At 41.0% G+C, this 15,109-nt stretch overlaps 1 protein-coding gene across 1 annotated transcript in view; it reads left to right on the top strand.

The window, feature by feature from the left end:
* Positions 1-13,314: 13,314 nt before the first annotated feature.
* The window catches only part of kcnk12 (potassium channel, subfamily K, member 12), a 39,055-nt gene continuing 37,260 nt past the window's right edge, over positions 13,315-15,109 (top strand). Inside the window, exon 1 of the mRNA XM_053876071.1 lies at positions 13,315-13,935. Coding sequence (XP_053732046.1) covers positions 13,596-13,935 — 340 coding nt within the window. The 5' untranslated portion in view covers positions 13,315-13,595. The remainder of the gene's footprint in view (positions 13,936-15,109) is intronic.

Genomic DNA, 15,109 nt, shown 5'->3' with positions numbered 1-15,109 from the left:
GCAAATTTCTTAGAGCGACTTGGGACCCTAGCTATGTGCACCAATCTGCTGACCATTTTAGATTTTGCATTCATGGCAAGTCTTGGTCTTTACGGTAGGCGGACCCCAGGGGTGGCCTCTCATATCAACTGAACAATATGTTGAGGAGAGCCAAATACGTGCTGTGTGGAGAACAGAGATGAGGAATCTGAATTGGAATCATGTGTTGCTAGGTAAAGTCGGATAACAAAAATGAGTCTTTGGTACGTTAAATGACATGATAGTGTTAAAAAAGATTTTCCTATTTCCAATTAAAAATAAGCTGTAGACAGATGGCGCTGCGGTGCTGTGGGCTCTGGTGAGGTCAAGACTGCAGACTGGGTCTTCTTTAGCCTGCACTGCCATGGTCAAGGAAGGATTTTCAAGTTTCCCCACAATTCCCGGCCGTATCTCATCAGTTTAGCTGTCACCGAACAATGTTCATAAAAAAATACGGCTTCATGTCTTTGATAAGTTCAGTGATCTAGAGGCAGGAAGTATATAGGAAGTGACCAGAATTCATTTGGCCAGCGAGGAAACCAGATGCCATGCCAGCAGCTTCAAGCATTTTCTCGCTGTCATATCTTTATGTTTCAAGTGAAGTACAAATTGGAATGACACAGTGTGCAGTCACCAGTGAACCATATCACCGGTCAATCTGATGATGTGGCCAAAAATGGGGTTCGTTCCCTGCCTCTGGTTTCTGCCACAGATCATCTTATGTACTAAAAATATGTTTCAATAAACAATAAAAAGGATTAACAATTCCTCCTACAATTGAAAAACAAAGGCAAACATTAGAGGACACATTGTTTCAGACTCCAACGTTCATGATGAAAGTCATTGTGATGGCGGCATCCATCTTTGTAGCGTTTCATTGAAGTTATTTTGTTCAATGACATGAATGGCTATAACATTCCAAAGCTCATCTAAATAAATGTGAGAATAACCAAAACACTGAGTCAGTACACACTTTCTGCAAGGAGCTCATCTCATGTGACTTTATAAAAGCACAGACACACTTAAGGACTTAGCTTTGCAACGTTGAGTTTTCAAAGCTTTTACAACACAGCGACACTTAAACTTGTTTGATGTTTCTGTCACATGAAAGTTGATTTAATTCGATGATTTGCTTGTATGCTGCCCTTTACAAAATGATGTTTTCCTGGGTTTTGTGCTGGAACTAGAAGTGAAGTCCAATCCATCAAACCCTTTGTGAATCCTGAGGGAAGTGGCAAGCGCCACAAAAAATGATCTATTCATCTATTCCAAATTTAAACCTTTTCTGTTTTTGAGTTGGTTTGCTAGAAAAACACACTTCCAACGCAAAGTAATAAGTATATACTAGACTCATAGTTCATTCTATATTGTGAAAAAAATCTGTTTTCAAGATTATTTAACGATAATTAATTCCAAAGAATCTGCTGACAGTTGAAATATGAATATGCATTATATAAACACAATATTATATAAATTTATGTGCCTTTTTACACAGGTTAATGTAATCTTCAAATTAACACGTTGTAATATCTGACACCAGAATGGTGGAATTTATGATGAACCTGTACACATAAGTCTAAATAACAGGTGGAAGTGCTCCAGAGATGAGCAAACTCTATACTTCCGTTGCTCATTTTTTTCTGCTTCTACAAGCTTAAATTAAAAATAAACCACATAAACCAAAATAAACGTTTTGGTTATGACATAATTTTGTATAACGTAAGGCTCCTGGAATTGCTGCTCTGAAAAATGTTCCTTGTGAAAGACAGTTTTTAATTTCAGTCTGAAGATATGTTAAAGCCCAAGCCTAAATATTCTAAAGTATTTTATATAGTTTATATTGTCTAGTGGTCTCACTGGATAAAGATTTTAATCTCAGTACAAACACTAAAGAGTTAACTCGCGATTAATGGCCAATTGGTCAGACATTTTGTATCTGTTTTAAACATTTTAAGGAAGATGTTGTCTTTGCTAACATTTGTTCACGCCAACAAGCCGAAGATTCTTTAGCATCACAGGGGCACTAAAATGGCTCCAAAACCTGCTGAAAGCGTAACATTATTGGCCACTGTTGTGCTGCTTAAATCTTCCTTTAAGTTAAATTTGAACAGGTTTAAAATGCGTAACTAATTTGCCATTACCATTCACTTTAAACAACTTTTTTTTTGTCAAAAAATGATCAGGAAAACAAGAATTCACACTCATATCTGGATTTCAAATCCACCAAAAATCTGTTGTCTCCATAGAATTTTGCATTTGCATATTCTCTCTTAGAGAACAATTAAAACACAGAAGAAAAAAAAAATCCTTTAAAACTGATCTCACTGAGTGTGTATCTCGCCCACTGTGCAGGCTCGAATGACTGCAGGCTGCAAAAACACAGGAGGAAGCAGTGTTGCATAATAACTGGCAGACTGGAACTTGTCACTGAGCTGCATGAATCCCATCAAGCAGTGTCCAATTAGCCTCTACACTGATATGAGCACATGTCTAATTAGCTGCACTTTAATGTTTTGGAAATCCATCTGCCTCAGCTGATACACGCTGTTGCTGAGCGCTGAAAGAGATACCATCAGTCGTGGTCTATTGTGTCTGCACTATGGCCACTGTTTGACCCAGATGAGAGGCTGAAACACAGAGGGGTTTTGAGGCAGCAGGGCTCTGCCCCATCAGCACCATGACAATGGTAATAAAACGTGGCTTTGTGCGGCAGGATAAGAGAACCCTTGCTGATCGCCCAGATTCCTCCCTCCTTCGGAGCAGACTGAGACACACAAGCCATTAGAGAAGAAAGCAGCGGTAATCTGATCATGTCCTGTGGCTGCGAACCTATCAGTCAGCTGCTGTCACAACAGCTCCCTCGCTGCAGATATAAATTCACCTTTCCTTCGTGTTTGCATCTGCTGACGGTTTTATGATTCACAACCTGTCGCCAAAACCTCTTTACTCATCTAGTATTAGCAGCTTGACCCCTCATCTCCACTGTTAAAGTCAATTGCTCGCTGAGAGGAAGCCACGCGATGAAGATCACCGCTTTCTAGCCTTTGCTTATCTAAATAGGTGCCGCCATTTGGGAACGCAATACTCCTTTATCTAGGAACTTGACTCTTGAAAGACACCCACAGTGATTAAAAAGTTGATTGTACAAACAATAACTGCACGTATTGGCAAGAACATTGGATATTATTGGTCATTGATTTCTGGCAGATAAAGCTGGGAGAGGTGGATGTCAGGAATGTGCACAGATGAGACCACTGAACCGTCTGCACTTTTCAATGCATAGCAGCCTTTTCCTTAAATTCCTATTTAAAAAAGTGGCTCTCTCGTAACTGTCAGCTGACCAGAATAAATCAAAACAAATTGTTTTTTTTGTATTCACATTCAACAACCACAATAATAAGAAGAATTTAATGAACAATATTTGCAAAAGGTGCCCTTTTTAATCTAGATTGAGCACCTGCCATCCAAAACTCCTGTGCCAACGCCTGCTGGTGAGCCATGTCTATAAGTTTCAGGGGAAAATCCTTCCTCTAATATGCCCAAACTACTGGTTAGTACTGTGGATTTGTCTGGCTACAATGAAGAGCCTGGAGAGATAATTGTTTTGTTTTTACGAATATATATTGAAAGAGTGAGAGTGAGTGAGACTGAGAAAGTTCAAGTTCACAGTATGAAGTTGACACACTCACTGAGGAATTCTCATACACTTCAATCCACTGGACTGGAGGGTTAGACCACAACAATGAAGATAAACAACAACCTTGAGCGTCAGTGAGAAACTTTGAAAACAAGGAGAAGCGGTACAACCAAAAACAATGAGGCAGTCTCCACCAGTAACTTTCCATTAGTCTCAACAATAAAAATAATTTCCATCACATTAGTCATGTGCTCCATGACTGATTTCACTGTCCAGCAATGAGGGTAACATAGAAAATGTATTGAGAGATGAATCATGTTAAATGAAAGCTCTATATTTTGGTTTTAACCATTACAGTGCTCTCTGGAAGACAGTTGTTGGTTCAACTCATTGTTTGGCACTTTTCTGTGTGGTATTTCCGAGTGAATTTCTTCCAGCACTCTGGTTTCCCATTGTTCAATAGTATACAGAGGTAAAGGTGATAATAATGCAATAATGATAATGTTAATAATAAGAATAAGAATACAAACATACAATTGATGATACTTTACTGTCTGTATCGACAGACAACTGTCAATACCTGTCCTGTGATGAAATGGCGACCTGTCCTGGGTGTCCCTTGCCTCTTGCCCTGTGTAGATGGTACAGACTCCACCTGCCTGCAGTCTTTCAATGTGACATTTCTCCTGTTACGATATCATTTTTTTTTTGGAGCTAAAGGCTGTTTAACTGTTCTGCGCATACAGTACCTGCACCACAGGTAGTGCCTTTTACAATTATAAAAAACCAGAAAATCAAAAATAAGAAATATGGAGACACCTGTATGGTGCTGCATGTTCTCTCCATAGAGATCATCATTTAACAATTGGTACATCATTGAAAGTGATTTTACAGCTTTTACAGTTTGCTGACAGGGCAAGTAGCCGTCTTAAGTCACTAGCAGCTGCAGTAGGGTCGTCTCCTTGTTTATGCTGAAACGACAAAAACATGCCAAATATCTGCATCAACACTTGACCATATTTCTCAACAACGTTTTCGGGACAGATTTAGGGCAACATGATGCTATAGATTTTGTTGAGTTTTCTCAACATTTCATAAAATTGTTTGTTCTTCTAGTTGTATTTTCACCATACTCTTCCTTTGTGTTACCCAGTAGTAATACTTCTGCAAAGCTTTAACATCTCATCAGACAGCATGGTGTTGAAGTGCAGCGGCCTCACATCGATGAGGTCCAAATCAGGCTTCAGGCAACCCTTGACTTGGACCTCATCTATGTCCTGTCTTTGCAGGGTTCCTTTGTTTGTCCCAAAGTTGGGTAGATACTGGTTTTCTCCCACATCGCAGATAATGGATGACTTCAAATTGTTTGGAGGTTCACGGCCCTGCAATCTACTGGTGACCTTTCCATGGTGTTCTCTGTCATAGGGAACAACTCCATCAAGAATTCTGTAACATTATTTGTTTTGAATTCCTTGTTGAGTTGGTCAAAATGTGTCCTATCACGGAGCTGGAAATAATTTCTCTCTGGATTCAGACAGTGACCCATATCATCCATAAAACCCTATCACATGTTCTTTGTCCCATTTCTGTCCTGAAAATCGCCATAACTTTGTTGAGATAAGTTGTTTACAAACCAACACCATCAGAAATGTAACATGTAAAATCTAAAAGTCATGAATTTCACAGTTTGAATTTCACAATATGTGTGAGCACTAGACATTTTTTGTAAATTGCTAGAGTTAAAATCCATCCAACCGTAAGACAGACACTCTCAAAAATGTGATCATCAATATACCGTGGGTTTTGGACTCGGGGGAGGGACGGCACGATGACATGAATAGTCCAACCATTATTAATGTCCAGAACATGAACTGTGTTCCAATTTCTTTACGTTACACAACATGCTGACGTCTTTTCCCCATAGATGAAAGACAAAGCTGCTGTCATCCTCATGGATAGAAGTTTCGACTCCTGAACAGCCATTTTAACAGGGGATGATTCAACATACAGTACACTGGAAGAATCTATACTTCAGATCAATTGACTTATTCCCTCTGAGGGAGCATGCTCCACTTTCGCCAGAGATGCGGTTAGTGTTTTCTTTCCTTTCCGTCTATAGAATGCAACAATTGAAGCCGGGCAACTGCACCATCTGGTTAGTCCTGTCCATGATTCAAAAAGCCAAACATCGCTTGCTAAAATTCACACACAACAAACGGTGAGACATTTCAAGATTATCAGTTGTGATTTTTTCCACAGGTATAAAGTTTCATTAAATATTTCAGCAACATATTTTGGGTCTGTCATGCAGCCCATATTTCCTTTTTATTAAAAACACTATCAACATGTTTTGGTGAGAATATCTGGGAAACAATAAAAGACCTATTGTACACACTTCACTCAAGGTATGATCACTCAAGGTCTGCCAAGTCCTTCAGATGAGACAGCCACTGTGACAACAAGTAAGCTTTGTTTGAAGCCCTTGAAGTGAAAAACAGCCTTCATCAGACCTTCTAAAACTGAAATACAGAAGGAGCTGGTAGGTGCTAAGAGCGAAAGGTGAGATAAGATTGTGAAGTAGGTCGGCCATTGTAGGAAGGACCATTGACTGTGTGTAGGAAATGGCAAGGACAGACGGGGAGGAGCTGATACGTAGCTCTATCTGTCACTGAAGTTGACTGACTAACAAGTTCCATGATCAGATCAAAGACTAAACAAACCCCTTCCTAACTGAAAACCACCATATTTTCCTCCATAAATATCATCCATCATGTAACGCCTTGTTATGGTCTCCATGGACAATGATGTTTGCTGATGATATGGTGAATTGTGATGGGAATAAAGGAGGATAAGATCTTTCTCTGGATCTATTTTTGAAAAATGAGATACAGATTTTGCTGTGTAATATCCAGGCACGAAATGCCCTACATGAAAGACATGTTTCTCTTCCCCCTTTGGAAGAAGACAATCACTAGAAGACAAACCATCAGAGGGATTACTGTAATGAGTTTTACTTTATGCAAACTTCAACACACGGAACCGTGAGTGGAATTTCAATCACTGTCAATAATGCCGAGCCATTGTCTCACACTCGTCCATACCATGAGTGCGTCTCGTCGTGCTCAGAGAAACACTTAATAGTCTGATTTCATTCTCCTTGAGCTGTTTTACTCTTGGAAAAATTTACGACATGTGCACATTTTATCCTTCCTTTCTGCGGGCTGCCCTTGAGAGGAGAGAGCGGGTAAAAAGGTGAGCAAGTTGGAGGGAAGTGTCATAAACAGAGCGCTAAATGGGCCGCTGTTTTGAGGAGGTTTAAGTAGAAGATTTCCCACTTATGGCTTATTAGAAAGAGAATATTGGGTATAAAGCACACAAAAGTTTCATTAACGGTTGAAGGGTGTTTGGAATATGAAAGCAAAGAGGCTGGATATGTAGGTATTCATGTGAGGGTCCTGCATCTGTTGCTCTTCATAACTGCTGTTCTTCATAATTGCTGTCACGATTTCACACTACTCCGATTTATGAGATTATGACCACATTCAATCTGGAACCCCAAATGATTTCAAAATTTGCCTCTGAATTTGGAGCTTCATCCGTGACAACTTCTTATTGGACTTTTAGTTCCTACTAATGCTCTTTCTTTCTTCCTTTTTTCCCAGTGTACCTTCAATAATTCACATTAAGGGGCCACATAAATTGACACTGCAGGCTGGGCCTTTGCTCGTGTCTGTCTTAAATTGAGAAAAGTGAGATGCATGCTAACTACTGTACCCTTCAGACTTCAGACAACCACAAAAAAAGGGCTTTGTAGAATATTTGTTTAGTCAGAGGAACCTCACGAAAAGGATAGATGGACAAAGGGTGAATTCAAATACCTTTCCTAATCCCCAACCTCAAAAATGTGTGCTCCCCTACTGAGGAAGTTAAATTGAGGAAAGTAGCTTCCTTATATATATATATATATATATATATTTTTTTTTTTTTCTCTGTGCCAAACATAATGGTCATGTATAGTTATACATATATATATAAGGCATGAATGTTCCACATTACGATGCAGCAGGGCTAACATGCCCTCGGCGTAATGTCAAACTTTCTGCTTTCAGCTTGAAGCCATTGTTGGTGGAATGTAAACATAATTGGATTCTTGATGGAAAACCCTTCTAGGCAGATGGCGCTAGTTAGTAAATGGGTTCTGGAAAAACAAAAACACACGTTGGTGAGTTTTCCTTAAAAAAAACAAACAAAAACCAAACAAAACAACCTAAAGAAAAAGCATATTATGATGCTGAAATGAGCTTTCTTGTTAGGGCTTTCTGGTGTAGCACCATGGAGAGCTCCTCCAGGAGGAATGCATTATTTTACACTCCCAACATCTAGTTTATGTATTTCAAGTGCTTTAGTCACTGGTGTTTTTAAGGTAATCTTGGGATGAATACTTTTCCTTGAAGGGTTCTTCAATCTTTGCGATCGATGAGTGCAAATTGGCTTTGTCGCAGTAGATCGGAATCAATCAACCTTCTGACCTTTTCTGCTGTTTTCTTTTTTTCTTCTTCTTCCGGAAGATCACATCCGATCACCATTCCGTTTACCTACTCCACCATGTTTTTTTTTTTTTTTTTAATGACACAATGATTGATTTAACAATATGTTCTCGATCTCCGTGTGCTGCTCTTGCTCAGCAGGGTTCGGGGAAATTCTTCGCCCACTTCCCTGTTTCATTTCTCACAATAAGTGGGTGTGCGTCCTCCGTTGTCTCCTGATCATTATTCACCGCAGGAGAATTCGTCACTGCGTACTGACGGATTGTCTCCCCGCTGTCTGTCCCCCTGCGTGCCCTCTGTACCTCCTGCTCCAGGCCAATCCAAAGCAATCCCTGAGGGGCACTTATCATTTAACACTTGCATTAGCTGAAGCGGCTGCGCCATGGGGATATTTAAATGAGATTTTTACATATAAGTGTATTTATTGACGCGTGTAACTTTTTGCTGATGAAGCCTCTTGTGTGTGAAGTTGCAGACTGAGCGAAAAGTGTCTCGGCTGAATAGACGTGATTATGACTGAATGAATCTGGCTTACATCATTGCAGCACAAACCTCCAGTAGTCACCAGCACATTCAATGAAAAATAGACACTTGGGCCACAGAACAGGTTGAGAGCGCCTTTTAAATGAAGTTCAATATTTTACCGTCCTATTTTATTCCACAGAATCGATGCAGTTTTGTTCTCTTGCACTTCTTCTCAGTCCATTATGCAACCTTCACCCTTCAGTGATGGGAAAAAAATTGCAGTTTCTTTCATGATGTGAAAGAAATTCATCTTTTTCTCTTTATTAGGACACATTTTTCATGCATTTCTTAGTTTGCAGAAGAAATTGAAGTCATACAAGTTAATTCAACATGAGAAAATATTTGAAAACACAGAATGAATTGATGAAACGATGGCATGAAAAGGTGATCCAACAACATGATGTGTAAAAAGTGTAACTGTACAGTGCTTTGTCAGTATTTATTCAATTAAAAGTACTTTAAACAGATGCTTTAAAGGGATTAGATGTGTATAATTGTCTGTTCAATTTAATAATTTGTTGAAAAAAAGCGACAAATATTGTAATAAACAAAAATATATATAAGAAAAATAGTCATAAATAAACACTGAAAATGTACATTAAATATATTCAGTGCATTTCATGAAGTTATTAGTTATACAGATATTTTGCTCACTGAAGTAAGTGGGTAATTATTTAAACAATTCTAAACTTTCCATTTGATGAATGGTCAACAACCCGTCCCCAAATGCTCTTTTTCCTGAGAGCCTCATAAATCAATGACACAGAGCCACCCACACTCTCTTCTTGTTAAAGGATTAGAAGTCTCCAATTAACCTGTTTCTACACAGAAAACACACTCCCTGAACTTTTCCACTCATCAAACTGATATTCATCTCAGTTCTAACAGTTATAGTGGAACTTTTGTCGATCCGTTGTGTAACATTTTACAGAGCATGTATAATTGAATGTGGGCAACATGAGGCCTGTACGGCCATACTTGTGTTACCAGTCCACCTAAAGGGTCGTCCAATATTTACTGTATGGTTTAGACAAAGAATCTTTCAATAATATGAAATGATGTGTAGTCGTAATTGCGGGGTGGTGTGAGGAGTGGGAGGTGGATGTTCCTTTGTTCCCTCTGACAAAGTGTGTGAAACAGTTTCTCTACTTACTTACATTTTTGGCTTAATTGATGGACACTATTTTATAAGGTATACAAGTGGCATTCATTCACACACATTCACATTCAGTGTGAACATAGAATACACATATTTAGCACCCTCATGTCACGTAACCTAAGATATTGCTTCAAAATATTGTTGTGTCACTTGAAGAATGCATCTTGATTGAGATTTTGATTTCACACGTGCTCCAGCAACTGTCTTTCAGTAAGTCCACTGGGAGACACAGGTTTATTTTTTCGCCAAGTCACCTCAACACACATCCAACAAACCCAATAAGTGGAAACAACACAAACATCCAACATAAAGTCTGATAACCAGCCTGGATTGCTACAATATATACTTATTACATGAATATTTCTGAGCTGTCCTCTTCATCCTACCTCTGACACCAAACATTTAAACGGACCTAAAAGACCGTTTTCTTTTGTTCCCTCGTAAGCAAAATTTCCCACGTGAAAATTTCACAATGTAATTTCTAAGAAATAAGATTCCTTATTTTGTCCCAAACTGTCCCTTATATTTGTCCATACTGCAAGCCTCATCGCTGCAGTCTGAGGAGTGGAGTGTGCAGGCTCTTGCTTCCTCTCACAGTCAGGTGGACTGCAGTGACTAAAGTGCCTGGAGGTAAGAGTGTCTGCGCTGAATATCTGAAATACTCTAATGTGCCTCGTGCAGGCTCCTCCCCCTCCCATCCAACATGATATAAGACATAAAAGAAATTAGAATGCAAATGAATGTGAGGCAGGAAGAAGGGCTTGGGTGTGGGAATGGGGTGTTACATTTCTTCTAACCTCCCATGACACACATTACGGCCAGTAATGTGTGTTGCATTTTGCTGGATAATTTACGAGTGTATTCTGCGTTAAGACATTTTCTTAAGCATTAATTAAGTCAATGGATACTCTCCACATGTGTGCAAAGTGTGTGTTTTGATGCTGCCTTCTATTATGTCTGTGCTTTCTTCAGAGGCAATGGCTTGACCAGACAAGGACGGATGGTGCAGCGCCCTTCTTCTGCACCGTGCCTTCATACTTGTAAGGCAATTAGCCGAATTAGAGGGAATAATCGATGACGACCCCGCTGCCCTGCCGTAACGCCGTCTTTTTCAAAAGCCATTTCACAAGTGTCTTTTCTCCATGCGAGAAGCTCGCGGTGACAAAGGTGTCCTCTCAAGCGAGTGAACAACCTCTTCACTTGAAGAACTGTCTTTTTCTTTTTCTTTTTTTTCTTTTCAAACCTTCCATCAATATTTTCACAGGTATTTTCATGGATTAAAAGTATCGATTTTGATGATGGTAGCTCCCTCAAACCGATATTGTTCTTTCTCCCCCTTAAACAGTGATTTAAGCCTGTGTTTTCTCGTGAAGGTCATTCAAGCACGGACTACTGTGCTATGCCTGTCACTTTGGTGTCACCACAGAGGGGATGTTGAAGCCGTTTCATCTCATATCACGTTTTCTCATTCGCAATTCTTGCTTTCATTTACTTCAGGTCATAATCTGTCAAAGGGCGCGTGTGAAAAGAACCATTTTCATTCACCTTCACACCCATGGATGATTTACATCCATGCATTTCATTTACACTATGCTGAGGCTGAAGACAATAGCGCCGCAAACAGCAGCAATAAACACATAAAAAAAAACCCAAGGAAACCATTCACCATGATCTGCCTTTATGGCCAGTGTCAAACTAAAGGCCCGGGGCCAAATTCGGCCCTCCAAGTAATTTTATGTGGCCCATTAGAGCTACAAAGACACATGGTAGAGATCAATTTCCAATCATAACAACAACCAAATGTTACATATGAAGATTTATAATGGCAGTTCAGTTATTGCAGGTCTAAGGGAATACGATGAAAGATCGACCCGGGTGACATGTCAAAAAGAATGGTCTCCAGTGTTATGGGTTGCTAGTGAAGGAGGACAATTAATGTAATTTGAAGTGTAACAATAAAAACATCATTCTGGCCCATGACTTACTCCTTCTTTCACAGGCAAAAAATAATGTGAGGAGAATACTTTAAATCAAGATCCTGTAATACATGCACACACACCAGCAGGCACACACAGCAAGTTTCAAAGACACAAACATAAGGGCTAATTCTGCTGCAAGGAAGCAAGCAAAAAAAGAATCCTTAACAATGAAGCCAGTGAAATGATTCAGTTGAGTTTACCATCTCACAGCAAAGGATGTTTAGAACAGTATGTTGCAGATTAAGAGATGATGGTTGAAAAACATGACCCCAGCAACATTCAATCAATAATCGGTTTGACATTTTGCTGGCTTCCACACTGCTTCAATCATGATGGGGATTATGGACGGGTCACACTGTCTTTCAAGGACGAAGAGAACTCAAAGCTACCTTGATGGGCTGACACAACATGATGACTCCTCAACACATTGGCCAAAAATGTGAAGGTCTCAATCACATAGCTCAAGACAGATGGTGACCTTGTCATAACGGATGGTTTTCTGTCACTATTCTACTGTTAAGATCAAATTATTTGACACGTCAAATGGCATAAACATGATCTAAATGATTTTGCACAAATTCAGTGTGATAGAAATAATCCCCCCTGAGGTTGGGTTGGTGCCCAGGCTACTGAGAAACTTTCTCCAGGTATTCTGGGGAAAATCTGAGCTGTTCCCTCATGACATGAAAGGCATCCCTCCAGAGTGTCTTGGGTCAGCCCCAGGGCCTCCCCCCAGTTGGACTCACTTGTTTGTTCACTTGTTTATTTAATAGCTGAGTCGAAAAATGTGCCTGTTTTGTTTTGCATTGATTAAAAAGAAGTATGTTATATAGTGGAATAGTACATTCCAAACCCCCAAATCTCTTTAAATTCAGTGTTAAATAGCCGAATGATGCAGCATTGGAGGCAGGTCAATTATTATCATGTAATGAATGTCACATTATTGTTGTAACCATTCAGCTCACTTGTCATGTAACTAAAGAAATTCAACTATTAAAATAAAATTCTACCTTTAAAATTTTAAATTGTGATGCTTGAAACTTTTTTCTAGGTACGTCAATTGGCTTCTGTGGAAGCCAACACGGCTCTACTTTGAGTCTCTTACGGATGACTGAGCTCCTCAACCTTCCATTCAGCTCAGAAAAATCTCTTGTTTCCGCTATCTACTTCTTTGTTCCCGACTGGAAGCTCGTGACCGACAATGAGGACGGAACGTGGATCACATTCTCTCGTCCAGTTTTCCCCAGAGATCTGAATAGTTTTCACCGAACAAGGACTCGTCATTTTATGTAAGACCTTCCGTTTGTGTGCGCAACACCCGTGAAACACGCCTTCACCGTTATGAAAGTCATTTTGCTTAGCCTCCAAGTCCAGTCAGCAGAAGAGTGAGACCTGCTCTGGGTGATTCGGAGACATGTTTTGGCGCAGGGGACCCAGAGGACACTACTACTCCTCCATCCAGCCTCGTCTCCAGCACAGAGCCGCGCGCGGGGTTGTCATCTGCAGTCAGTCAGCCCGACTGCAGCAGTGCGAGCTTGTCTCCAACTCTCAGCGGATCTTTGAGGATGTACGCTCACAAGTGGAGGGTGATTTCACTCCGGCGCAACCATGAGCCCACGCGGCTGGTTAAGTGAGGAGAACAGGTCCAAAAGTGCGCCCGGCGACCACTGACCGCCGTCTCCGATGTGGAGCTGCTCGCTGTCCGACGCGCTTCTGGTGCTGAAATTTGGATGATGTCCGGCCAGCGACTGCAGGGCTGCCGCTCCCTGCACCTCAACGAGGACAACGGCCGCTTCGTGCTGCTGGCCATCCTCATCCTCGTGTACCTGCTGTGCGGAGCTGCGGTCTTCTCGGCCATCGAGAGGCCCTCGGAGCTGCGGGCTCACGGACGCTGGAACGGGACGCTCCGCAACTTCAGCGAGACCTTCAACATCAGCCTGCAGGAGCTCAACTCCTTCCTCAGGCAGTACGAGGCAGCCATCGCCGCCGGGATCCGGGCGGACGCGCTCCGACCACGATGGGATTTTACTGGAGCTTTTTATTTTGTTGGAACGGTGGTGTCGACTATAGGTGGGTGACTTCTGGTTTGCTTAAATCGTGATAAAATGATGGTGCATATCAGATAAAAAGTTTATTTCAACCTCTCACTCCAGGATCAGTTCTTCCATGAAGCTCTAATCTGTGGTTCTGGACCGTTTGGTTCTGGAGTGATGGGACAATCAGATCACCAGTCTAGCTCTCTAGAAGAAGGACTTGTTTAAGACGCACTTAACCATTGAGTTAAAGTTCAAAATCAGAATCAGTTAAGAAATAAATGATTGCAAAACAAATAAAAGACGGCAGGTATCATGCAAACAAGTTGATGATGGGGCTGACAACCGGAGGAAAGAAAGAAAGTACGCAACTGTTTCACCTGGAACCAAGCCAACAGCTCATCTCTGTATTAGTGAAACAAGAGCCAGTGAGGGACAGAGGACTCAGGAGGAGGTGACCCTCCCATTAGGCAAACTAAACAGGTGCTTACAGATCTCTAACCCCAGACATGGCCCTCAAACTATTATTCTGAGGATCAATCTGGTGTTGAAAACGGGGCCTTGCAGTTTGTTGTTTTTTACTTAGTAAGGCAGTTATGTTGTCTCGTCTTATCTCGAATCTTGTTTCGAGATGTGAGCGCCGGGTGGCATTTCAAAAGGTGATAGATCTGAAGTCTGTTAGATGATTCATTTTTAAGTTTCAGTTGAAGATGACTAATTCAACTTTTCATCTAATCTGTTCAGCCGCCTTCTCTCCAACTTCTCCAGTCGTCCGTCACATTCTGGCAGGGACCGCTGACATCTGACTGGCTTGATATTTGCCATGGCAGACTGCTCTCTCAAGAGAGCACCCATGGGTGCCGTTTTCATTTCGGTCACACTCCCATCCAAAACAGCGGGAATGTCAATGAGACGCCCCCCCCCGCTCGCTCTCGTTTAACATTTGCTCATGCGATAGGTCAGAAAAGAGCAAGTGTCCCTTCGAGCGGACCTCGCGGGCCAGCGGCTCGGTGCTTTGCATGTCTGATGTTGGAGTCTTTAGACAGCCACTCATCCCCTGCTCAATCCTAGCTTTTAGCTTTGCATCAAAAAAGTGCTCTCAGGGACTTTCAAGTAAAACAGAAAATCTCTCTAAAGGTACTGTAGTACCAGAGGACTCAGTCATGTTTGAAGAAACACTTTAATCAGCTAAGAGACACCACTGAAAAAGT

Source organism: Synchiropus splendidus, chromosome 9 (genome assembly GCF_027744825.2).
Source record: "Synchiropus splendidus isolate RoL2022-P1 chromosome 9, RoL_Sspl_1.0, whole genome shotgun sequence".
NCBI classification, from domain to species: Eukaryota; Metazoa; Chordata; class Actinopteri; order Syngnathiformes; family Callionymidae; genus Synchiropus; species Synchiropus splendidus.
The sequence above is the reverse complement of the archived record's forward strand: the minus strand, read 5'-3'. Positions and strand labels throughout refer to the sequence as shown.